This window comes from Pavona decussata, unplaced genomic scaffold, assembly GCF_977016875.1.
Source record: "Pavona decussata unplaced genomic scaffold, jaPavDecu1.1 SCAFFOLD_134, whole genome shotgun sequence".
Classification (NCBI taxonomy): domain Eukaryota; kingdom Metazoa; phylum Cnidaria; class Anthozoa; order Scleractinia; family Agariciidae; genus Pavona; species Pavona decussata.
This window is the reverse complement of record NW_028145547.1, coordinates 5680001-5706530: the sequence shown is the minus strand read 5'-3', so window position 1 is coordinate 5706530 and position 26530 is coordinate 5680001. Positions and strand designations below refer to the sequence as shown.

Sequence of the window (26530 nt, the reverse complement as noted above, 5' to 3'; positions counted from 1 at the left end):
AAATAGGGACAACCCTTCGTGCACGACAAAGTGGTTGCTTACGGGAAAGATCAACAAAATAAGCCTAATGCTGGACTGATAAATTAATTACCTAAAAATATTACCCTAGCAGCTAAAATTAGTGATATCTATTCATTCTTCTGACAAAAATCTGCGTAACATTATGGAACAGATCACTGAAACAATTCCCATTTACCTACAGATCTAATTATAGTTATCTTCTCTGTCTGTAAACTGTCAGTTGTCCGGGGTAGCGTCATTAATAATTGAACTCTTGTTACTTCTGAGAAATTATTTACTCAGATCATACGCGAATATGTTGGGTGGTCGCTTGTCGGAAACAGAAAACAAAAAAATATGTCAAATTTCTGGCCTAAAAAGTGGTCGCGGTCCCTTAGAAATTTGAGTGGTCGCTTACGAGAGAGCTCTTGAAACAGTATTTAACTGAGAAACAAAACGGTTGTTTACGAAGTGGTCGCTTTGAGAGAGTTGACTGTACTGATCCTCTCCGGGGTCAGCTAGTCGTTGGTTGCAGTATTTTCGTTGCAGAATTTGCATCGGTGATCCCTCTTGATGACCAAACTTCAGGTAAAAAAGCGACCGAAACCTTCCTGTGTTGTTTGGACGTCGAATAGCCAAATTGTTTTCGAATCCACGCAGACGCGCATTCACATAAAATCGCCGCCATGTTTGTTTATCAAAAAATCAGTACTTAGTCTCGCTCGGCCAAATTTCTTAACTGGGACTCGGATCCAGGCCTCGCTGCTGGCCCCCCCTGATACTAATAATGAAGGCCGACATTGTAACCCAATGCCGCTTTCATCAGAAAGTCACAGACGATTCATAAGGCTTACATTAAAGTAAACTAAAATTAAATAATTGATGTCTGTCAGATGACTGAGATATAACTTCAGTGGGACAAATTTTTATTAAATAGGGAATATATGGTGGGTGGAGTTTTTCCCCTTTATTCTCCAGGATGAGGCGGAGGAGAGGGGGTTGGGCTCTCAGGATTGTTAGTGACGGGAGCTAGAAATGAGGTTAAATTGTTAAACTAAAAAAGACCCCATTAGGTAAAGCATGAACTCAAAACAAGTCCAATGGCCTACACCGTAATCCAAAAGAGAAACATCCCTGTCCACATAAGAAGCCTAAACGTGTCCCTGCCAAAATTACGCCACCCATAAACCACGGAAATGTTCTTTTAAAAGTTCTAAAAAGTTCCAAATCACTAATCGCAGACCCCGATCCCAAAATGGAGTTCGCACTTGGCAGTCACCAATATACCTGAGGCCCCCCTCTCACCCCCTGGGACTTACTTGTCTCTTGGTTGAAAGAAAAGTTTGTTCTGTCACACTTTGTAACACCTGTCGCACTTTGTAATAAATTTGTCTCACTTTGGGATAACTGTCGCTATTTGTAATAAACCTTGATAACGGATAGTCGGTGGATATCTAAAAAAGGTGACAGACCTTAGACCTCTGGATGTAGTGCTTTCCTGAGCACGTTTCTGAGGGTTTTTTTTCCTTTTTTTTATCAAATGTGGTGATATCTCTCTGCTGAATGGTGTTGACCTATTGATCTTTATCAGGAAGGAAAATACTAAAATGTACTGAATTGAGGTTTTCTTATCATTCGGAGCCGTTTGAGCAAGTTGCTTTATGCCGTTGTGTACGTTAGCTCTGGGGCATTTGTTTAGGCTTATCGCCTCGAGTTAACTGCAAGGCCAGTCTCAGGGCACTAAGTAAATTTTATCTGTACTGAAAGACATAGAAGCCGTAAATTTCTTTTCTCGTGATGTCATGTTTATGCTATCTATGCTATCTTAACGAACCCGTTACTGACCTTAACAAAGACTGCACATCCCAGACTAAGGGTTCTAAGGTTTTTAAGGGATGGAAGCTTACGTTTTTGCCACAGAGACTAACCAAAACATTTAAAAGAGTTCAATTTCCAAGTTTATTACAAAGTGCGACAGAAGTGAGACAATTTTAATACAAAGTGCGACAGGTGTTACAGAGTGCGAAGATTATTACAAAGTGTGGGAGAACAAAGTTGCCTTTTACAATCCCTAAAGTGGTATCAAAAGTAATTACACGTTTGCTGTCGTTTTGCTATACTACATTCTATTACTGGGTAAAGAAACTCGCACCACCTAGTCATTCAGAAGAATGAATCGTGATTTACTAACATTTTCCTGCACCTCATGGCATTCATTTGGATTATTCTATCAATAAAAGAGATATCTATACAACTGCTAAGGCAACGGCCACTAGAACGTCGCGAAAAATTAGGATTTAATTAGCAAAGCAATGGCTCCACACTTGCGTTGTAAATTTTGGTACGTTCTTCGCCGTCCTCCACAAAACAACGTGAAATGAAATGACCAAATCAAAGGTTTTGCGGAGAACGTGAGAACACGACGGTAAATTTTTCATTCTATGTGTTAACTTGAGCGCAATATGCTGCTGGGGCGAAATTTTTTATCTTATATACACATTCAGCATCATTGCACACTTTTTAGAATAAATTAAAATACGTTTTAAAATCTTATACTTGCCTTTTTAAATACAGTTATATACTTTTTCAGTGCATTACGCTGCGTGTAATGTAACTACAATTTTATCAGATGTAATGTTTGCGATAACAAATGACCACGCTTGTTCTTGTTCAATTCTTGTTATCGTCGACGTTTCAGCTTCTTGTTCCTGAAGCTTACAAGCATACACTTGCTATAAGCCACCAGTTTGCACTAGAGCATACCACGCCCCTGTCGCTACTTTTCTTTAATCGGACTGGCCACGAAGGTCTTGCTCAGTGCGCCTCTCGTCCGTACAACAGAACGTACTATTTTCCTCACTCTTAATGCCCAGACTCACGGAATTGTCAACACTAGTTCGGTGAAGCCCTAAACTGAGATTGGCTTAAAGGACAAGACGTTTATCATATCAAATTCTTCTGACTTCTGGGCTTTTTTTCCAGTGTGAAGGTTTAGACCCGCATTACCAGTGCGAGTCTTGCATAATCCGACACAAACCGGAAAGCACTTAACAAGAATAAGCTTAAGTTGCTTCCTGTAGTCAGGGTGAAATGCCACGTAAATTATTGGATTCATGGCACTGTTGGCATAAGCAAGAAGAGTTCCTCCAAACCACACATACTCAGGTGGGCATATGTCTAACATGAAGTAGTTGATGAAAAGTGCCACGTGCTGTGGAAGCCAGCAAAGTGTAAATGCCATGACACTTGCGATGAGCATCTTAGTGACTTGAACTGTCATGCGCATGCGCCTTTCAGAATTACCGAGTGAAGAAACCTCTGTTTTGGCTTGTCGCCTCCATAGCTTAACACATATGCTCAAATACAGCACGAAAATGACAGTAAGTGGGCATGCGTACAATGATACGAAGAAAACTATCTGGAACACCTTTGATGCAATAACGGTATCAAGTGGAGACCAGTCCTCCACGCAATAGAACACACCGTTGCCATAGTAATCTTTCACTTTAATGTGGAAGAAAAACGGAATGGTCATGGCGAAGGAAGTGATCCAGATGGCGGCCATGATGGCTTTGGCGACTTGTAATGTGATGATTCTTCTGAAGGGAAACATGACGGAGCAGAACCGCTCGACCGCGATTGCCGTCAGAGTAAGAATGGAGCAGGCAACGGAAAGGTTCAATACGACCATCAGGCCAACGCAGTATACCTGTCCAGCAACGCCACTGAATGCTTCAGCATTGGCAGTAACTTGTGTCTCGAACAGAACAGACATGTTGACAACAGTTATCACTAGATCTGCTCCAGCCAAATTGACTATTAGGAAGTGGGTCACCGTGTGGAGTTTTTCGTTGCTTCTAACTACGTACAACACAAATATGTTCCCGAGGAGTGACAGTATTATCACCAGAAGAACACTGCCTGCTCGGAGAGACTGCTGTAACACCGTCAGGCTTGGAAATGGGCATGGCAGTCCTTCCTCTTCTGAATTATTGCTAGAGTTGTTCATCTTGACTCTTGTTTATCTATCCAAGTGAGATTCTAAATCAAAAAAGCAATAAAAAAGCTACAGAAACGAGTACCTTATGGCAACAACTCCTTATTTTCTATTTGGCTCTATAACCTTCAAAGCCTAGTTTTTGTCAAGAGCGCTCTCTCTTTCATACTCTGCAACAGTAGAAGCAGATGATGGCCGCTATCTTTGTGCTTTTAAGAAACTGGCTCTCTATGTAGTCAGCTGTTGTACGAGAAATTAAAATTCGTCCTCATTTCCTAACATTGTTGACATGAAAATCCTTAATTGTTCTATCTTATGATTCTGATTCGTCTGTTATCCAACACAACAATCATCTTTTTATCCAGGAGACTTCAATTTGAATATTTCATATCTCAATGACGTAACTTAATGATACCGTCGGGATCATTAGCATTACATGAATGACATCAGTGCTTTACTAATGGCTTCAGTGACAGCTCGATGATTGGTTCTTTATAGAAGTTACACCTATTTAATTGATTCTCTTTTGTGTCTGAGCTTACGGAGTGTTGTGTTTCATATTTGTGGCTGCCGGCTATATCGTGTTATTGTCTTCTCGGTCCTATATAATTAATTTCAATTGGCAACTGAATTCTGGGAGTCGAATCCAGATTGTATGGACTGAATGAGCTTGTCGACCCTTCTGAAAGTCGAGCTTCGTCAAATGAAAGAAATTAAGGATGAGTTTAGGTTTGTTAGTCTTTCACATACTGTCAGAATAATTCTTTCACTTGACCTCCTCTCTTTGCCGAAATGGTTTGAGTGGTTAATTTATTTTATAATTTATTCAATTCTATACCTTCCCTAGCTGTCAGCTACTATTTCAGTATTAATTCAGTATATTTCACTTCGACCAAAGTGCGAGATTAGCGTAAAGAATTCCCCTAAACTGTCAGTACCTCGACAGTCATTATATGAAGAGCCCATGGTTAGTGCCTCAATTTTGCAGCCATAAAACTCATTCCAAAGTGTCTTCCAAGTTAATATTCTTTCGTCTGCATTCAAATTAGACCTCCTAGACTTCTTCAAGGTAACTTTTGAGCTTAAGAACGGAGCAAGAACGAACAATTTTTCAAAATCAAACAAAAGACTATGGAAACGGCAGTCATTTTGGATAAGGTATGTTGCAAAGCTAAGTCCAACTTGAAAAAATCTTCTTATTTCGTTTTTCAGACAAAGAGCAATCTTAAAAACAATCAGCACGACGACAAAGAATCAGACGTTAGGATTTCATTTCATTTTGCAACTTTCGCTGCGTGACCCAAGCTTCGTCTGAAAGAATTAAACTATTTTTCTCATGATCTCCAACTACGCCGCAAAGCATCCAACCGGGCTCCACATCATGGAAACTGGGTTATTTACTTTATATTGTTGGTTGTTTCTTTGTGGTACCCGCCACAACAAATATAATGTAAACTTCTATAAATTATTCAGCTCTCTCCGATCAGTGTTATTACATTTGGCTACATCAGAAGTTGCCGAAATTTAAGAGTATAGAATATTCGTCCTTTCCATACTGATTTATGAGAGAAAACTGGAGTGAAAGCTACAGTAGGACGCTTTCTTTTCAGTGGTACTGGTTGCTCTTATTCCGCTTTAACAAAATAAAGGGCCTATTTAGTTACAAAATAACCAGATTCGGCCTATTCTAAGCCTGAAACCGTCTTTCTTTCAAATTGTTCTTTAGTTCATTGCGGAAACAGGCTTAAAAGATAAGACTAAGCTTGTTTATTCGGAGTCTTCCCGACACTGAGTTTTCTGAAATTGGCCCAAATGAAAGCCTTCTTGTTGCATGAGGCTCATCCAGCATTTGCTGATAAAATACCACCAAAAAACTTTTAAACGTATTAAAGATGAGAGTCACTTGGCTTACCAGAGTTTCATCTTGATCTTAACTCATCAGTAATGCTGGCTAAAGCAGGAAAATTTACGGAACCTGCTCCACTGTACGAGTTATCTAAATGATACGAGCTTTTTAGTTTGACATGGTTAGTAACGTTACCTCCCACAGAGAAAAAATTAAAATTGGACCTTTCTAGACCACATTTATATATTTTCTCCACTGGCTAATTTGACGAGTTTGTTTATTTTGTCTAATCCACTGTTGGCTTAACAAGCAAAAGCGATAGACTGTTGTTAGTATTGTCACGGAAGAACTGTATGGATTCCATTTTATATATGCATTTTGCCTCAAGGGTTAAAGTTGGTCAGTATTGCAGATAAAAACGTTTTATTCAGTTCGTTGTTTTGTTGTTTTGTTTTATTTTTCTTTATATGAAGTGCTCGATTCAATCAAACTTCGTTGGATCACTCCACCCCTTGAATAGCAAATTACTGGCTACGGCTTGATTGCTTCTAAAATTAACAAATTTTAGATTCAGGATAGACAGATTAGTGGATTGAATGTGTTCTTTTTTAGGTCCCCCGCAACGACAAAGATATCGATTTTCTCTTTCGTAAATTTCCTGTGAAGAAAAAAGACAACCTGTTGTAAAATTCGCTCTCGATCGAAGTTTTTGGCAAAATGATGTTTCCAGTGAGTTGTCCGTCAAACATAGCGGCAACACAGATCGTGTCAGAAGTGTGGCCAAAATCCATTTACTATGGAAACATCATTAAAACCTAAATCAATATTTTGCTTTTTTAGAATCATACAAAAATGGATTCGTCATGAAGCGAAATATATAAAGAAAATGCCTTGAAAGTTGTCTTGATTAGTAGTACATCATGCGCTGTTGTTTCATGAGAAGTGTAACCTTTTATCTATCTGAAGTGGTTTTCTAATCGCTGTTCTTAGTACTAGAAGAGTCAGTTTTGTTTTTTCGTGTATATATCCTAGATGAGTGATTCAAACTGTATCGCCTGGTTTTAAAACTTATGGAAATGACCTTTAATAGACACAGCATTAGAAGTGCAGTACTCGAGAATTAAGGTGACATAGCCTCTAAGTATCAATTCGCTCGCGAAGAGAGAAGTACGTACAATTAGTTGCGGTTTAATTTTTTTGGTTCCGCTGTTGAATCAAGGTCAGGAAATTGCAACTTTCAGGATGTTTACATGAGTTGATCGCTACGACGGTTTACACGAACTGTTTTCACAGCTGTATGAGTTTCGTTTTAGAACCGATATTAGCCAGTTAGCAAGCAAGACGAACGTTCGAGAGCTGACTCCCCACTTACCTTAAGTTTTGGGCCAGATTCACGTAGCTATCCTGAGTTAAGATGTATCTTGAGTAATGTTTCTTAACAAAAGCCTATTGTTGAAATAGCAATATGCTATTGTCAAGAAACAATGCTTAGGATATGTCTGTATTTAGGAGTGCTGGGCCTTAGGTCGGGGGGAGGGTGGGGAGTGAATCTGGCCCCTAGGGCCCGTTTCTCGAAAGTCCCGGTAACCTACCGCGTCTGATAAGTGTCTTTGGTGATAAATGTTTCTTAAAAGAAGTCAGCTTTGAATACTAAATTTTAAAATCTTTTAATTCTATGAAAACATTGGCCAAGTACCATGTCTGTAATCACTGTGTAGTCGGCGAAAAAACCTTTTAGATATTTACTTATCGGACCCGGTAAGTTACTGGGACTTTCGAGCAACGGGCCCCTGGGGCAACAAAACATGTTTAATTAAACCAGGTTTAACAAAATGAAAATTTTTAACAGAAGGCTGAACCACTAACTTTGACATAGGATTCAAGTAAACTTTAACTTATGCTTTCATTTGTGCTAAATCTGTAGCCGACAAAAATCCGAAAGCAGCTTTTATGAAGGAAACAATTTTAAACTGTGTTTAACTAAACAGCTTTTAAACGTGTTTAAGCCTTGGTGTGAATGGGGCATTACACGGGAAAATTGAAATGTGTAAATATTCTAGACAAACCGAGACAAACTCTTCAGTACATGTTGTTTCAGATTCAAAATGAATCATGGATTGGATAAGCTGTAAATCCTCCCATACCGTGAGCGGTCAGAGAGAACTCAATAAATACATACACACCTGTATACATACATATTAAATAAATTTTCTTAGAGTTAAAACTTGAGACATTAAATGTCATGAGGATATCGGCGTTAATGAAAAATTGCTTGAATTTTTTTTTCTCGTTTTATCTTGCGTAGCATCAATAAGGAAATTTATATTCTTACATGGAGAGAGCAGACAGCTTTCGATTGCTGGCTCTAGACAACCAGTTCTGCCGATTCATTCAAATTGAACACCTTTTGGTACAGTGTAGGTAAGTGTAGGTAATTAACCTCACCTCTCTGCTAAATGATATCTGCAAACCAAGAGAGGATCAAGGGGTAAGAGAGGTAATCCCCTATATAGGCCCTATGACCATCGTAATCCCTCTTAAGCTATTTTTAGATCTCCTGTGAGATACATTTTTCCCAAGAGGATTCAGTGTTGGCCAATCATATGTCATGAATTTTACCCACGGGAATAGCTGAGCTGAAGCCCACGCAATGGTACGCGTCCTACGCGAATTGAAACATTAAACAAAATGGCGGAACATGCGAGAAGCGAGCTCGGCATGTACATTTTGTGGACGAACGGGAGTTTAAGGAGGTTTCTGTAATTGGAAAGCGCCGGTTGAAAAAAAATCGTCCGTCTGGGTTTGTTTTTGAACCTAACGTTGCGGAAATTTCAAGTGAAAGTTCGGAAATGTCAAGCGAAAGTTCATGCGAGGACGACAGCAGCAGTGAGAGCGAAAGCAACGCCGAAAGCGAAACTGAAGGGAGCTCTAGCTCTGAAGAAATTTCGGAAAAAGTTGAAGGCAAAAGTAAAGGGCCACGTAAAGTGACTGCAAAGAATGGAAAGCCAAGGGCTTCGAGTTCTAAGCCAACAACCCAGGCGCGAAAAGGAAAAAACTGTGTATCAGCAGGCGAAGTTGAAGACTTATGTGAAAAGCTGGAAGTTAAGCGAGAGGAACTTGATGGTGAAATCAGAAAGAAGCTTGATTCTTCCACAAATATGTCATTTTATCCATCCAGATCGGCTCTAAAGGCAGCAGTGTTGGCAGACAAAGATGTTTTGAGCGAGGTTACCAGTGAGTTCATAGACGAGTTCATTCAAATTATCCACGACACTTTTGACTCCAGTCTGTCAGCAACAGACAAAAAAGCTAACCTCGCTCATGCATGGTCAAAGAAACTTAGGCTTTTCCTTGACAATGAAACTTGGAAAAAATTCATCGGAAATTTAGCTGACATCCAAATTACTCGCGTTGACGAAATTGCAGTGTTATCTTGCATTCATGAAGGAATATATGATTTCACCCATGCAGCGAGCCACGAAACTGCCCTGAACTTGCCTCGCGAGCCCGAAACAAGTGTTTGTGGGCTTCTAAATGAAGACCGTGTCATCTTGCATCGTTTTGGTGGAGCTGCTTTGTGCCGGATGATAAAGCTACGCCAGAACACCATTAAGGGTGTGAAAGGAACAGTGAAAGTCACAGACAGTCACAAAGAGGAACTTGAAAGAGAACTGGAAGTATTGATGGCAATAAAAATGAGTGACAAGAGTTCATTACCTTCTGAAATAAGAGATCATTTAGATGAGGGAGGCCTCTATTTTTTGAAAGAAGAATTTATAGACTTTGTAAGAGTTGCTGACAATTGTACTCGTCGACTGACTACCGAAAGGACTTTTAAACGAGGCCCCTCTTCATTTCTTCAATTTGTTTTCACAAGCGTGTATGGCAACAATGACATTTTCTCTGTCTTCAAATCTTCTCTTGATGCTGTTGGCATCAACTCCAAATCTGCTGCTGTGAGGAAGGTCTATGAGCAATTACTCACAAAAATATGTCGAACAAGGGTCAAAGTTTTTCTGCAGGCAATGAGAGAGAGAGACCTCCAAAAGAAAAAGAAAGTTGCTGATGTTGATGTAAGTTTACGGGACAAACTCAAGGGATTTGTTGTAAGAACCAAAAGAAAGTAGAATTTATGTAGATTATTTTTACAAGGTGGCCTGTTCCTGGCTCTCAGTTTGTGGGGATGAGTGACAGTAAAAGCAAGTGCAAGTCCACCCCTTTCCTGCCCCCAAACACACCCTTTTTTTTTGAGAACTTTCTTTTCATTCTGCTAGTCCACAGTTTTTGTTAAGTATTCCATCAGGAGGGACCAAATTCAGCTTAGCAGGAACCACATGGTAGATTTGCTCTCAACTTATTATATACAGTGTAAAAATAGCTGGGATGAAGCATAAAATAGGCAAGTAATGGTCCCTGCTCTAAAAAAACCCCCTGTAGTCCCACTCACTGAGACCCTGGTACAGATAACTTAAAATAAAACCACAAATCAAGGAAAGGCAACATTTATATATTTTTAAACTATTGTCTATTATACACGAGTGGAAATGGTTATAACTACTTTATAATTATTATTACTATTATTACTTGACCAAGTGAGAACATTATTTTACTGATTTTTTTTCTCTTGCTCACAATCTTAATGAAACCCTTGAATACAGACTTCCAACTACTGCTTTGAACACTGATTACAGTATGTTATAACAATGTACACAATGTATCCAGGTCTTGAGAGTGATTATACGCTGTTTGGGTTTTGAGTAGTCTTATAGCCATGTACATTATATTATATTAATAACTAATCTTTATTATTCCATTATTATGCCCTTTCACCAAATAAGGTGAACAGAATGCGCAAAACATAATACCGTAATACACAGTTTACAACAAAGCAAATGCAGACAACAACATTTCACTGGCTTTCTGTGATGTTTACGTCGTTCTCACGCAGTAGATACTGATAGACAGATAATGCTGAGTATATTTCAACACTCTTACCAGAAAAGAGAAGCCAAAAATAACAAACTCCTTTTGTAGTGGAATGATAAATCTCTCATGTGATGGTTTCACATATAATACCCGCAGATCAAATAAGATATATACATTTTTACAAAATTAATTTTTCTTCATGTACTTGAAATAATCACAGGCCCTGCATGACCTGAGCAGAAGAAATTGTCAACCAATAAAATTTGAATGTAAAATTATTTGAATTGTTTCTAGAAATAAGATATATACATTTTTACAAAGTTAATTTTTCTACATGTACTTGAAATAATCATAGGCCCTGCATGACCTGAACAGAAGAAATTGTCAACCATTAAAATTTGAATGTAAAATTTTTTTTGAATTGTTTCTAGAATAAGGCTTCAGGAGCCCCCCTTTATGTATATAACTGACAGCCCTTTACTGTCCAAGTTACATCAATATACATGTAATTTTACTCAAATTTAAATGTTAGCCAAGTTAGGCTGCACATCCTGATGGTTGTATTAAAGTGTTTCTGCACAGTCATTTTGTACCAATTGAGCAAACTGGCAATGTTGTTTGAAACACCGATTACGGCTCCATTTTCTGAGTGCTTATGTGTGTCAACAATGACAAATTCTCCTCTTGCAAAACTTAACACTGAAACAGAGCGTCCATCAGCAACCATCACTCCTGCCTGAAGGTCGCTGACTCTACTCTGTGTAAAAAGGTTAACAAGGTTGTCCAGATCTTGGTTGGGACAATAGCACTGTTGCTCATCATAAGCGGCAAGTTCCAGTTCCTCTTCAAAATTTTTAAATGCATCCTCAACATCAAGATTGATTGGCTGTCCTTGAAAAGCAGAATCATGCAGTGTATTGCCATCTAGAATGGCATTGGCAATGGACGTTTTCCACTGGGGTGGCAGTGACGTGGAGGACAGCAAAGATGAAAATCTTTGCTTCTTGAACAGGAGCCCCAAGAAGATACATATTAGTGTGCATGCATTGCTACCATCTCGACCACCAAATTCTGACTGGCAAAGTTCAGCAGGTAGTGTATACTGTGCAACAGGCAATCCATAACAGTTACATTCCTTTGGAACATTAACAGCAGGGCATGTGGTAGGTGCTGAAAGCTCAATACTCTCTGGGGGTGTTACAACCACTTGGTCTCGGTAGCCTTTACCAGAATCTGTAACTCGGGATATCTCAACCCTAGCCTTAACTCTGGCAAGGCCACTTCCATAGTTAAGGGCAGAGAGGTGACCTCCTGCACCAAACTTCAGGAGGCTATACAAGGATTCTATGGCACTACCATTGATCCTGAGTGGTGTTACAAAATATGGAGCTTGGAAATTTGAAAAGAACCATTCGCAGAAGCTTAGGAATGAACTAACCATGATAGGCGGTATTACGACTAGATGAAGAAAGTTCTACTTCGGAATGTACTCCAAGCTCGAAATTCTCGACCTTTTGCTTGAGATTCTGCAACACATTCAACTCACACTGTCTTCGTTCGTTGTCATTTAACGAGTGTGTCTTCGTAGCATGTAGCTTTTCAAAAAGCTTTGTTCTTAGTTTTTCCCTTGCAAGTGATAGCCGTGGTGACCTTCGTGGAGTATTTCTTCGGCCAGTGCAATCTAGCGAAAAGCAATGAAAGAATTTAGTTTTCGTTGTGTTGTTTTTATGAGCACATGGGCAAATAAATCTCTCACCTTCAGAAACGTTTTCCTCGCGTTCCAAACCATCTCCAAGTGACGCTAAACTTTCTTTTTTCCGCTTTGATCCCGCGTTTGAATCTTCAAACAATTTCCTTTTCCTTGATGCCGATTGATCCATGTGAAAATTAAAAAAATCCTTTCCTCATTTCGCATTCATCAGCGCCAACACGTTTCTGGACATCTTCTCCTCCACGAAGTTTCCACGCAACGCGCGAGGTAACTTAATCGCGGGAAAACTGATACCTTCTAAAAATAACTTAAGAGGGATTACGATGGTCATAGGGCCTATATGGGGGATTACCTCTCTTACCCCTTGATCCTCTCTTGCTGCAAACAGATGATCGAAATTTAAAGCGAAGAATCGCTGACTAATGCTTCTCTGTTGATTCGAGTTGTATAAGATTCTATAGCAGTTATTTTTCCGATAGCGTTCTGGGATTCTGTCAAAAGTGGTGATTGACAGGGTGGTATTGGGAAAAATTCAGTCACTGACTGTTTACCTGGACCAAGAGAAATTGTTGATAGAAAATGTATACAGCGTGGGCTTGCGCTGCATATATGCAAAATTATATTTTACTCTCATATTAATTTTGCGTTTTCAACATGTTAAGCGTTGATAAATATAACTGACCTACGCTGGAGATTGCTTTGTTCTGACCGACATTTGCTTGAAGCCAGTAATAATAATCGGAATGCCTTATTGATATGATGAATTGATATTGAAAAAGGTAAAAACAATTTAAGTTCTCAACGTCTATGTCCTGATTAGTCATGTCATTTCAAGTTACTGTCATACTCTTTCACTCTAATAAAAAAATACATCGACGGGGGATTTTAGTCTTCGGAGTTATGTGTATCTCCGTTAAGTAGTGCGTCTCCAGATATCAGTATTACGTTTAAACTGATTGTGGAGGCCAATTCGGCATCTTATGATGGTTAGGTATACGTATATTGAAAAATTACCTCAAGTTTCAGTTCTTACAACGTCAATTTCTTTCTTTGATTATCTAACCGCAAACATTCTCCGCCGCGCCTGAGACACCGCCAGCCGTGCCTAATCCTAGGCAAGTAAATTTTTAAACGCAGACTCTAGACGTTTCTCTAGTCTCGCAGCGTTGAATGGAAAGAAGACTCTTTCTGGTTCGAGGCGTGTGTGTTTCTCGAAATTTTCCGGCCCAAAAAGTGTTCTTCTTATTCCTTTTCTACACATTTATTGCCGGTTGCTTTTTGTACAAATGCAATGCGTTTTTTCAGCTTGGAGAACTTTAAATATCTTTGCTTTCAAGAGTCAACGATAACTATTGAAGTTTTGGTAATGAATTTTGTGTATGCAAAATAGTTTTTCGGTTACGAAATCTTTTAGGGAGTATTTGAAAAGTATGCCAGGTTGTTTTTTATCATGGCTTTTGCCTTCTCATATTTCCCACTAACACATACATTCTAAGAACTCGTACGGAAAACCGAGCGCTTTTTCCAGTACAACTACTTTACGTCAAACATTCTATTTTCAACTGAGACTGATATTACATAAATAAATACAACTAACTGGCACGAAAATATACCCTATCCTGAGGAGCAAATAGTTTTTAAAGTGCGAAGTGGATTCTGAACTGCGAGCTCGGTCGAGGGACACTTATCGTGACTTTAAATTAGCCAAATGCTCCTTCACTCGGACATGCGGAACTTAAAACTAACATCGATCCATGACATGAATGCTTGCCGTTTGCATGTTTCTTTTGTTTCACCTGTTCAGGGCATAATTCCGGAAGCATTTTATTTATTTATCGATATTTTGGTGTTAAAGTTGCTATGATACATGGTATTATTAATTGAGGAAATCTATATCAAAAAAATTACAATTAAAATAGATCGAGAGTTGCAGAATAGATAAAAACTACGCGAATGATAAAAGCTTAAACTTATACGTCTTCTAATACCACTTAATTGTAAGCTTACATCTTCTTTTCCGTCCGAAGCCGCCATAACATGCAGTGCATTAACCTTTTTAAAACAGTTATAGAGAAATTCATTTTCCACCGATGTCAACAGTGTGTATACTGAGACGACATTCCTCCAACAGCCGCCATTTTGTTTGACTGCGTTGACATGACTCGGTGTTTCCATGACAAAAAGTCGGGTTAAAATTTAGCTAGGATGACTCCATGTCCCAGCTACTACAATCATCTTAGCAAGCTAGAAGATCAACTTTGACCCTACTAGCTCCTCATGTAAACCCAATGAAGGAAACATCAGTTCTGGTTGATCCGCCTCCGGCTAGGATCTTCATCCCTCCATGTTTGTTTGTTTGTTCGTTTGTTTTTATCCGGTTTACCTCAGAGACTTACAATTACTTAAAGTTGCTTACAATACTCACTACCCAGTACAAATGTTCTATAAACATTCGTGCAAAGTTACAGGTAACTCGCTAGTAGCTTAGGTTAATCGTCGTGGGTTTCTAGTTAGGATAATGACAAACAATAAGGACAGAAATTGGCAGCATTTTATACGTTGTGGCTCAATATTATCCTCAGCTCAATTTTTCTTTTTCTTTGTTTTATACACATTATCATACATTAACATATACAAAAACCTGAAAGGAAAGTAAAAATTAAGCCAAGGATAAAACTGAACCACAACGTTTACATAAACAAAAAAAAAAGACTCCAAAAAAAAAAGAACAAAGAAACAAGAGAAAGGTTATCCGGCAAATTAACAGCTGAAAAGTTAAACACCTCTTCATCTCTGAAAATTTATAGAATAAGTTTGTCAGGCCCTAGTCTATTCCATCTAACATCGAATAAATACACTTAACCAATTCGTACTGCAGTTTGAGAAACCGAAACAAGCGCGTACATGTCTAACGTTCATATTGTTTTTCTACTAGATTTGCAGCTGCCAATTGACAATTGAATATAACTGATCTGAAGAAAGATAAAAAATGAACACTCCATTTCCGTATGGTGCCGCTACAAAAATGAAGCTCTGGAAAATACACTAAAAAAAGAGCTGTTCGTCAAACAATAAGTTAAGTTCGTGGGGAAAATGGTACATTTTCTCAGTTTCTGTTTTCCTCTCGTCCAAGGTAACCTGTATTCATTTGTTAGGCCTGTTTTGGAGTATTATGCCCGATCAGCGCGTCGACAAGGGCAACACTGATCTTTGATCACCCAATCGCTTTCGCTTAGATATCATAGTTGTGCCATTCATTCAACGATTACATTTTGGATCACAAAACAGTGTTTTTACGTTTACAATGTGCAAAGAAAATACTCACCAGAGGGATAGTCCGAGGGATACTAAACCAGAGATGTAGGTTAGTGGCCGATGCGAACATTCGACATCATACGAGGAACTCAATTTATGTTAATCGATAACAACATTACACTCGTGATAAAAAGTCAGACAATATAAAAGACGTGAGTGCGAGGTTTGACCACGCGATAGGTTAGACTGACATAATTTTTTAAATTCTTTGTATTCGAGTTCATTGGCTTCTCAGAAACTTTATATTCTTTGACTATAAATACAGAAATTAAAAAGTTAATAAAAACGGACACGATGACAAAATGACATGGGCACTTTATTAGACAGATAACGTTTTAGTTTAATATATAACATCTAAAGATTGAAAATGACAATACATTAAGCGGCTCATTTTACTGTCTTAAATTAAGCTAAAATTTATTTTAGACCGGTACAATTATCAGAAGGTAATCAAAAAAGAAGCCAATTGCAAAGCAACGGCGTACACCCTTGCAAACTTTATTCACCAGCTGGTCACTTCTTTCAGTTTTACATCAGCCTGAAGGCTGTTCAGATCTACCCCGCGAGAAAAAACCTGATGAGTTTCAGAAAACGGATATATAAACAATGAATAGGATCATATGCAAGCCATCAAACAATGAAGAAACATTTACTGAACTCAGAAATGGCCCAATTGCAAGCTCCGATCGTGTTAAGCCAACAGGCGGTTTTTGAGTCATAAAAGTTTGTTTAAGTAAACGTACTAGTGGATTCATTAATAATGAGGGTCGACATTGTAACTCAATGCCGCTTTCATCAGAAAGTCACAGACGATTAGTAAGGCTTACATTAAAGTAAACTAAAATTAAATAATTGATGTCTGTCAGATGACTGAGATATAACTTCAGTGGGACAAATTTTTACTAAATAGGGAATATATGGTGGGTGGATTTTTTCCCCTTTATTCTCCAGGATGAGGCGGAGGGGAGGGGGTTGGGTTCTCAGGATTGTTAGTGACGGGAGCTAGAAATGAGGTTGAATTGTTAAACTAAAAAAGACCCCATTAGGTAAAGCATGAACTCAAAACAAGTCCAATGGCCTACACCGTAATCCAAAAGAGAAACATCCCTGTCCACATAAGAAGCCTAAACGTGTCCCTGCCAAAATTACGCCACCCATAAACCGCGGAAATGTTCTTTTAAAACTTCTAAAAAATCCCAGATCACTAATCACAGACCCCGAACCCAAAATGGAGTTCGCACTTGGCTGTCACCAATATACCTGTGGACCCCCTTCCCACCCCCTGGGACTTACTTGTCTCTTGGTTGAAAGAAAAGTTTGTTCTGTCACACTTTGTAACACCTGTCGCACTTTGTAATAAATTTGTCTCACTTTGGGATAACTGTCGCTATTTGTAACAAACCTTGATAACAAATAGTCGGTGGATATTTAAAAAAGGTGACAGATCTTAGACCTGTGGATGTAGTGCTTTCCTGAGAACGTTTCTGAGGGTTTTTTTCCTTTTTTTTACAAATGTGGTGATATCTCTCTGCTGAATGGTGTTGACCTATTGATCTTTATCAGGAAGGAAAATACTAAAATTTACTGAATTGAGGTTTCCTTATCATTCGGAGCCGTTTGAGTAAGTTTCTTTATGCCGTTGTGTACGCTAGCTCTGGGGCATTTGTTTAGGCTTATCGCCTCAAGTTAACTGCAAGGCCAGTCTCAGGGCACTAAGTAAATTTTATCTGTACTGAAAGACATAGGAGCCGTAAATTTCTTTTCTCGTGATGTCATGTTTATGCTATCTATGCTATCTTAATGAAGCCCGTTACTAACCTTAACAAAGGCTGCACATTCCAGTTCTAGATTTAAGGGACAGTAGCTTCAGTTTTTGCCACAGAGACTTACCAAAACATAAAAAAGAGTTCAATTTCCAAGTTTATTACAAAGTGCGACAACGGTTATTACACTGTGCGACAAGTGTTATTTCAAAGTGCGACAGAAGTGAGACAATTTTAATACAAAGTGCGACAGGTGTTACAGAGTGCGAAGTTTATTACAAAGTGTGGGAGAACAAAGTTGCCTTTTACAATCTCTAAAGTGGTATCAAAAGTAATTTCACGTTTGCTGTCGTTTTGCTATACTACATTCTATTACTGGGTAAAGAAACTCGCGTCACCCAGTCATTCAGAAGAATGAATCGTGATTTACTGACGTTTTCCTGCACCTCATGGCATTCATTTAGATTATTCTATCAATAAAAGGGATATCTAAACAACTGCTAAGGCAACGGCAACTACAACGTCGCGAAACATTAGGATTTAATTAGCAAATCAATGCTCCACACTTGCGTTATAAACTTTGGTACTATGTGAAATAAAATGACCAAATCGAACTTTTTGTTGAGAACGTGGGCACACGACGGTAAATTGTTCATTCTATGTGTTAAACCAAGTTTCAAGTTTCAAGTTTATTCAAAAATGTAACATGAAATTCAAAGACAACACTAACCCGCAAGTAGCTAGAGCTAATCTAGGCGGGTAGTGAGAAGACTAATTTACAAGAATTAATTACAGTTTACAGAAATCTATATACAATTTGTCAGTGATCATGAGCCATACAAACATAGAAAAAAAGAAAGAAAATAAAATAAGTGAACATATAAAGAAAAGAAATATAAATTGCTATACTCTAAATAGATTGATTTAATTACAATCATGTTGTGACTTTCAGTTTTGCAAACTCAGAGATAAGAGTAGGAATGCCAACACAATCATGCTCTTTTATTAAAATATGGAATAACAGGTCTTGCATTTTTCTCTTTAAGCTGTGCTTGGGTAATTTTCGAAGTTCTAAGGGAATACTGTTCCAACTTGAACGCAATATGCTGCTGGGGCGAAATTTTTAGCTTATATACACATTCAGCATCATTGCACACTTTTTAGAGTAAATTAAAGTACGTTTTAATATCTTGTACTTGCCTTTTTAAATACAGTTATATACTTTTTCAGTACATTACGCTGTGTGTAATGTAACTACAATTTTATGAGATGTAATGTTTGCGATAACAAATGACCACACTTGTTCTTGTTCAATTCTTGTCATCGTCGACGTTTCAGCTTCTTCTTCCTGAAGCTTACTAGCATACACTTGTTATAAGCTACGCGTTTGCACTAGAGCATACCACGTTCCTGTTACTATCTCGGTTTTTAACTGATCGGACTGGCCACCAAGGTCTTGCTCAGTGCGCGTCTTGTCTGTACAACAGAACGCACTATTTTGCTCACTCTTAATGCCCAGACTCACGGAATTGTCAACACTAGCCTCAGTAAAGCCCTCAACTGAGATTGGCTTAAAGGACAAGACATTTATCATATCAAATTCTTCTGACTTCTGGGCTTTTTTTCCAGTGTGAAGGTTTAGACCCGCATTACCAGTGCGAGTCTTGCATAATCCGACACAAACCGGAAAGCACCTAACAAGAATAAGCTTAAGTTGCTTCCTGTAGTCAGGGTGAAATGCCACGTAAATTATTGGATTCATGGCACTGTTGGCATAAGCAAGAAGAGTTCCTCCAAACCACACATACTCAGGTGGGCATATGTCTAACATGAAGTAGTTGATAAAAAGTGCCACGTGCTGTGGAAGCCAGCAAAGTGTAAATGCAATGACACTTGCGATGAGCATCTTAGTGACTTGAACTGTCATGCGCATGCGCCTTTCAGAATTACCGAGTGAAAAAACCTCTGTTTTGGCTTGTCGCCTCCATAGCTTAACACATATGCTCAAATAGAGCACGAAAATGACAGTAAGTGGGCATGCGTACAATGATACGAAGAAAACTATCTGGAACACCTTTGATGCAATAACGGTATCAAGTGGAGACCAGTCCTCCACGCAATAGAAGACACCGTCGCCATAGTAATCTTTCACTTTAATGTGGAAGAAAAACGGAATGGTGATGGCGAAGGAAGTTATCCAGATGGCGGCCATGATGGCTTTGGCGACTTGTAATGTGATGATTCTTCTGAAGGGAAACATGACGGAGCAGAACCGCTCGACCGCGATTGCCGTCAGAGTAAGAATGGAGCAGGCAACGGAAAGGTTCAATACGACCATCAGGCCAACGCAGTATATCTGTCCAGCAACGCCACTGAATGCTTCAGCATTGGCAGTAACTTGTGTCTCGAACAGAACAGACATGTTGACAACAGTTATCACTAGATCTGCTCCAGCCAAATTGACTATTAGGAAGTGGGTCACCGTGTGGAGTTTTTCGTTGCTTCTAACTACGTACAACACAAATATGTTCCCGAGGAGTGACAGTATTATCACCAGAAGAACACTGCCTGCTCGGAGAGACTGCTGTAACACCGTCAGGCTTGGAAATGGGCATGACAGTCCTTCCTCTTCTGAATTATTGCTAGAGTTGTTCATCTTGACTCTTGTTTATCTATCCAATTGAGATTCTAAATCAAAAAAGCAATACAAAAGCTACAGAAACGAGTACCTTATGGCAACAACTCCTTATTTTCTATTTGGCTCTATAACCTTCAAAGCCTAGTTTTTGTCAAGAGCGCTCTCTCTCTCATACTCTGCAAAAGTAGAAGCAGATGATGGCCGCTATCTTTGTGCTTTAAGAAACTGGCTCTCTATGTAGTCAGCTGTTGTACGAGAAATTAAAATTCGTCCTCATTTCCTAACACTGTTGACATGAAAATCCTTAATTGTTCTATTTTATGATTCTGATTCGTCTGTTATCCAACACAACAATCACCTTTCTATCCAGGAGACTTCAATTTGAATATTTCATATCTTAATGACGTAACTTAATGATACCGTCGGGAACATTAGCATTATATGAATGACATCAGTGTTTTACTAATGGCTTCAGTGACTTAAATTAAACTTTTCAGTGCGATGATTGGTTCTTTATAGAAGTGATAGAAGTTACACCTATTTAATTGATCTATTTTTGTCTGAGTTTACGGAGCGTTGTGTTTCATATTTGTGGCTGCCGGCTATATGGTGTTATTGTCTTCTCGGTCCTATATAATTAATTTCAATTGGCAACTGAATTCTGGGAGTCAAATCCAGATTATATGGACTGAATGAGCTTGTCGACCCTTTTGAAAGTTGAGCTTCGTCAAATGAAAGAAATTAAGGATGAGTTTAGGTTCGTTCAGAATAATTCTTTCACTTGACCTCCTCTCTTTGCCGAAATGGTTCGAGAGGTTAATTTATTTTATAATTCATTAAATTCTTTACCCTCCCTTTTTGTCAGCTACTATTTCAGAATTAGTTCAGTACATTTCACTTCCACCAAAGTGCGAGATTAGCGTAACGAATTCCCCTAAACTGTGTCAGTACCTCGACAGTCATTGTATGAAGAGCCCATGGTTAGTGCCTCAACAACGCAGCCGGCCATAAAACTTATTCCAAAGTGGTTTCCATGTTAAGACTAATTCTTTGTCTGCATTCAAAAATTAATTAGACTTTCTAGCCTTGTTCACGGTATTTTTTGAGCTTAAGAACGAAGTAAGAACGAATAATTTGAAATCAAGCAAAAGACTATGGAAACGGCAGTCATTTTGAATAAGGTAAATTGCAAAGCTAAGTCAAACTTGAAAAAATCTTCTTATTTCGTTTTTCAGACAAAGAGCAATCTTAAAAACAATCAGCACGGCGACAAAGTATCAGACGTTAGGATTTCATTTCATTTTGCAACTTTCGCTGCGTGACCCAAGCTTCGTCTGAAAGAATTAAACTATTTTTCTCATGATTTCCTACTAGGCTGCAAAGCGTCCAACCGGGCTACACATCGTGAAAACTGGGTTATTTACGTAATTATATTGTTGGTTGTTTCTTTGCGGTACCCGCCACAGCAAATATAAGGTAAACTTCTATAAATTACTCAGCTCTCTTCGATTGTGTTATTACATTTGGTTACATCAGAAGTTGCCGAAAATTTAAAGTATGAAATATTCGTCCTTTCCATATTAATGAAAGAAAACTGGAGTGAGAGCTGGGACGCTCTCTTTTCAGTGGTACTGAATGCTCTCATTCCGCTTTAACAAAATAAAGGGCCTATTTATTTACAAAATAACCAAATTCGGCCTATTCTAAGCCTGAAACCGTCTTTCTTTCAAATTGTTCTTTAGTTCATTGCGGAAACAGGCTAAAAAGATAAGACTAAGCTTGTTTATTCGGAGTCTTCCCGACACTGAGTTTTCTGAAATTGGCCCAAATGAAAGCCTTCTTGTTGCATGAGGCTCATCCAGCATTTGCTGATAAAATACCACCAAAAAACTCTTAAACGTATTAAAGATGAGAGTCACTTGGCTTACCAGAGTTTCATCTTGATCTTAACTCATCAGTAATACTGGCTAAAGCAGGAAAATGTACGGAACCTGCTCCACTGTACGAGTTATCTAAATGATACGAGCTTTTTAGTTTGACATGGCTAGTAACGTTACCTCCCACAGAGAAAAAATTAAAATTGGACCTTTCTAGACCACATTTATATATTTTCTCCACTGGCTAAATTGAGTTTGTTTATTTTGTCTAATCCATTGTTGGCTTAACAAGCAAAAGCGATAGGCTGTTGTTAGTATTGTCACGGAGAAACTGTATGGATTCCATTTTAAATATGCATTTTGCCTCAAGGGTTAGAATTAGTCAGTATTGCAGATAAAAACGTTTTATTCAGTTCGTTGTTTTGTTGTTTTGTTTTATTTTTGTTTATATGAAATGCTCGATTCAATCAAACTTCGTTGGATCACTCCACCCCTTGAATAGCAAATTACTGGCTACGGCTTGATTGCTTCTAAAATTAACAAATTTTAGATTCAGGATAGACAGATCAGGGGATTGAATGTGTTCTTTTTTAGGTCCCCCGCAACGACAAAGATATCGATTTTCTCTTTCGTAAATTTCCTGTGAAGAAAAAAGACAACCTGTTGTAAAATTCGCTCTCGATCGAAGTTTTTGGCAAAATGATGTTTCCAGTGAGTTGTCCATCAAACATAGCGGCAACACAGATCGTGTCAGAAGTGTGGCCAAAATCCATTTACTATGGAAACATCATTAAAACCTAAATCAATATTTTGCTTTTTTAGAATCATACAAAAATGGATTCGTCATGAAGCGAAATATATAAAGAAAATGCCTTGAAAGTTGTCTTGATTAGTAGTACATCATGCGCTGTTGTGTAACCTTTTATCTATCTGAAGTGGTTTTCTAATCGCTGTTCTTAGTACTAGAAGAGTCAGTTTTGTTTTTTCGTGTATATATCCTAGATGAGTGATTCAAACTGTATCGCCTGGTTTTAAAACTTATGGAAATGACCTTTAATAGACACAGCATTAGAAGTGCAGTACTCGAGAATTAAGGTGACATAGCCTCTAAGTATCAATTCGCTCGCGAAGAGAGAAGTACGTACAATTAGTTGCGGTTTAATTTTTTTGGTTCCGCTGTTGAATCAAGGTCAGGAAATTGCAACTTTCAGGATGTTTACATGAGTTGATCGCTACGACGGTTTACACGAACTGTTTTCACAGCTGTATGAGTTTCGTTTTAGAACCGATATTAGCCAGTTAGCAAGCAAGACGAACGTTCGAGAGCTGACTCCCCACTTACCTTAAGTTTTGGGCCAGATTCACGTAGCTATCCTGAGTTAAGATGTATCTTGAGTATTGTTTCTTAACAAAAGCCTATTGTTGAAATAGCGATAGGCTATTGTCAAGAAACAATGCTTAGGATATGTCTCTATTTAGGAGTGCTGGGCCTTGGGTGGGGGGGAGGGTGGGGAGTGAATCTAGCCCCTGGGGCCCGTTTCTCGAAAGTCCCGGTAACCTACCGTGTCCGATAAGTGTCTTTGGTGATAAGTGTTTCTTAAAAGAAGTCAGCTTTGAATACTAAATTTTAAAATCTTTTAATTCTATGAAAACATTGGCCAAGTACAATGTCTGTAATCACTGTGTAGTCGGCGAAAAAACCGGCCTTTTAGATATTTACTTATCGGGCCCGGTAAGTTACCGGGACTTTCGAGCAACGGGCCCCTGGGGCAACAAAACATGTTTAATTAAACCAGGTTTAACAAAATGAAATTTTTTAACAGAAAGCTGAACCACTGACTTTGACATAGGATTCAAGTAAACTTTCAAAGTTTACTTGAATCCTGACTTATGCTTTCATTTGTGCTAAATCTGTAGCCGACAAAAATCCGAAAGCAGCTTTTATGAAGGAAACAATTTTAAATTGTGTTTAACTAAACAGCTTTTAAACGTGTTTAAGCCTTGGTGTGAATGGGGCATTACACGGGAAAATTGAAATGTGTAATTTAAAATTATATTCGAGACAAACCGAGACAAACTCTTCAGTACATGTTGTTTCAAAATGAATCATGGATTGGATAAGCTGTAAATCCTCCCATACCGTGAGCGGTCAGAGAGATCTCAATAAATACATACACACCTGCATACATACATAAATAATTTTCTTAGAGTTAAAACTTGAGACATTAAATGTCATGAGGATATCGACGTTAATGTAAAAAGTGCTTGCATTTTTTTTCTCGTTTTATCTTGCGTAGCATCAATAAGGAAATTTATATTCTTACATGGAGAGAGCAGACGGCTTTCGATTGCTGGCTCTAGACCACCAGTTCTGCCAATTCATTCAAATTGAACACCTTTTGATACAGTGTAGGTAAGTGTAGGTAATTAACCTCACCTCTCTGCTAAATGATAACTGCAAACAGATGATCGAATTTTAAAGCGAATAATCGCTGACTAATGCTTCTCTGTTGATTCGAGTTGTATTAGATTCTATGGCAGTTATTTTTTCGATAGCGTTCTGGGATTCTGTCAAAAGTGGTGATTGATAGGGTGGTATGGGGAAAAATTCAATCACTGACTGTTAACCTGGACCAAGAGAAATTGTTGATAGAAAATGTATACAGCGTGGGCTTGCGCTGCATATATGCAAAATTATATTTTACTCTCATATTAATTTTGCGTTTTCAACATGTTATGCGTTGATAAATATAACTGACCTACGCTGGAGACTGCTTTGTTCTAACCGACATTTGCTTGAAGCCAGTAATTATAATCGGAATGCCTTATTGATATGATGAATTGATATTGAAAAAGGTAAAAACAATTTAAGTTCTCAACGTCTATGTCCTGATTAGTCATGTCATTTCAAGTTACTGTCATACTCTTTCACTCTAATAAAAAAATACATCGATGGGGGATTTTGGTCTTCGGAGTTATGTGTATCTCCGTTAAGTAGTGCGTCTCCAGATATCAGTATTACATTTAAACTGATTGTAGAGGCCAATTCGGCATCTCATGATGGTTTGGTATACGTAGATTGAAAAATTACCTCAAGTTTCATTTCTTACAACGTCAATTTCTTTCATCCCCTGTGAGCGGCGTTTTTTGAACAACGCTCTGACAAACCTATATATTGTAAGTTGCATGAGCTTGTCTGTTCGAACTAAAACAGTACAGTTTTACGGCGAACAGTTGAGCGGTGTGGTGTAAGCGTAAGATAGATAAGAGCTTAAGGTATTAAAGCTTAAGGTACACGAAGCCGATAAGGGGATTCATTTCTAAAAAAACAGTGGTAGATTCGTTCTGGAGGAGCCAACTCTCTTTTTACGGTGGCCAAATTACCACATAATTGTTGATAAAACAAAACATTAAAGGTATAAAAAGGCAGACTTATGCTTGCAGCGGGAGAATGTGAGGGAGATTCAAGTACAGCTGTGCCTTAAAGGGTCGGTGATCGCAACAAAGACAGTTGATAGTTGCTGTTCTAAAGTGTTCCGCTGCCCTAATACACAGGGGGCGCAGGAGAGAGTCTCTCTCCCCCTCGCCCCCTGTGGATTAGACGGAGGAGACGGCTGACATTTCAGACTAATCCAAGTTGTATAATTTCAAATTGTACAACTCGCATGTTTACTACAAAAATCTGAGTCCGAGTTGTAAATCTCGTGCCATTTACAACTCAGATTTTTACCGCAAAAGTCTGAATTGCAAATCTCGTACAATTTTTAACTCGGATTTTGGGGGTATTCGAGTTTTGAATTGTACGAGATTTACAACTCGGATTTTTGCAGTAAAAATGCGAGCGAGTTTAAAAAAGTTATATTGGTTTTCTGCACGGCTGATCATGCTGAGTTTTCTGCCAATTGCACTACTGAGCGCTGTTATGTCCAAAAATACAGAAACGTAACTCATGCGCATTAGCCAAAGCTGAAATTCCCAGCTAACTCAGGCTGTAAGTCTCTTTCATACACTCTGTTTTTTATAACAACGTCTAATTTTGGAGCTGAGGCTGAACGTTCCTATATTTTTTTTTCGATTTGAGGCTGAAAATGTTCTTAAAGATGTTCTTAAATTACATGGTATACACCATATATATTTCAGTAAATCAATACAGACGTAACCAGGAAACCTATCAAAGTGCTGAGATATAGTATCAAGAACTGCTGATTATGACAAACCGAGATGTGTGTCACCATTAATATTGTTGATGTTAGTATACAAAACATGCCCTTAAGTATTTTGGTTAATTTACATTTGTTACCTTGATTTTATGTACAGATTAGCAAAATAAAAACGTTCTTAATCGACTCTCAACCTGAGGAATGTTCTTAATACGTTCTTAAAATTTTGGTTAATCTCAGCCTCGACGTTCTTATAAAAAAATAGAGTATATCTCTATTACCCTTCTTTTTCCTTTC

General features: G+C 38.4%; 4 protein-coding genes and 1 pseudogene across 12 annotated transcripts in view; 1 reads left to right on the top strand and 4 right to left on the bottom strand.

Annotated features, from left to right (window-relative positions):
• Positions 1–26530, bottom strand: part of LOC146467940 (ketohexokinase pseudogene) — a 49896-nt pseudogene that overhangs the window by 18047 nt on the left and 5319 nt on the right. The gene's annotated exons all lie outside the window — the stretch shown is intronic.
• LOC146467941 (substance-K receptor-like) lies at positions 786–22132 on the bottom strand. 5 transcript variants are annotated; one of them, XM_085125256.1, is made up of 2 exons: positions 21679–22132; positions 786–5455 (listed from the first exon to the last, which is right to left on the bottom strand). In XM_085125256.1, the coding sequence occupies exon 2, from the start codon at positions 4007–4009 to the stop codon at positions 2909–2911; it is 1101 nt and encodes a 366-aa protein (XP_084981382.1). In that variant the 5' UTR covers positions 4010–5455; positions 21679–22132; the 3' UTR covers positions 786–2908. The 5 variants fall into 5 exon arrangements, with proteins under 5 accessions (XP_084981382.1, XP_084981384.1, XP_084981386.1 ...); XM_085125258.1 differs by lacking the exon at positions 21679–22132 and adding an exon at positions 21274–21370 and having other exon boundaries at positions 786–5048; XM_085125260.1 differs by lacking the exon at positions 21679–22132 and adding an exon at positions 15806–15896 and having other exon boundaries at positions 786–4041.
• Positions 8382–11047, top strand: LOC146467943 (uncharacterized). The gene has a single exon (XM_085125528.1). It carries the CDS (start codon positions 8693–8695, stop codon positions 9968–9970), a length of 1278 nt encoding a protein of 425 aa, XP_084981654.1. The 5' UTR covers positions 8382–8692; the 3' UTR covers positions 9971–11047.
• Positions 11179–12210, bottom strand: LOC146467942 (uncharacterized). Its single transcript, XM_085125529.1, has one exon. It carries the CDS (start codon positions 12208–12210, stop codon positions 11281–11283), a length of 930 nt encoding a protein of 309 aa, XP_084981655.1. The 3' UTR covers positions 11179–11280.
• Positions 18249–26530, bottom strand: part of LOC146467938 (substance-K receptor-like) — a 21121-nt gene continuing 12839 nt past the window's right edge. For 3 of the 4 annotated variants that reach the window (XM_085125251.1, XM_085125252.1, XM_085125253.1), the window contains one exon: positions 18249–20246. In XM_085125251.1, coding sequence (XP_084981377.1) covers positions 18931–20214 — 1284 coding nt within the window. In that variant the 5' untranslated portion in view covers positions 20215–20246 and the 3' untranslated portion in view covers positions 18249–18930. Of the gene's footprint in view, positions 20247–22124; positions 22185–26530 lie in introns of those variants that run through there. The other variant, XM_085125254.1, reaches the window with a different exon arrangement.

Bases quoted from the DNA above. Each gene is read 5' to 3' on its own strand.
- LOC146467941 (XM_085125256.1), bottom strand. From the start codon at position 4,009: ATGAACAACTCTAGCAATAATTCAGAAGAGGAAGGACTGCCATGCCCA.
- LOC146467943 (XM_085125528.1), top strand. From the start codon at position 8,693: ATGTCAAGCGAAAGTTCATGCGAGGACGACAGCAGCAGTGAGAGCGAA.
- LOC146467942 (XM_085125529.1), bottom strand. From the start codon at position 12,210: ATGGTTAGTTCATTCCTAAGCTTCTGCGAATGGTTCTTTTCAAATTTC.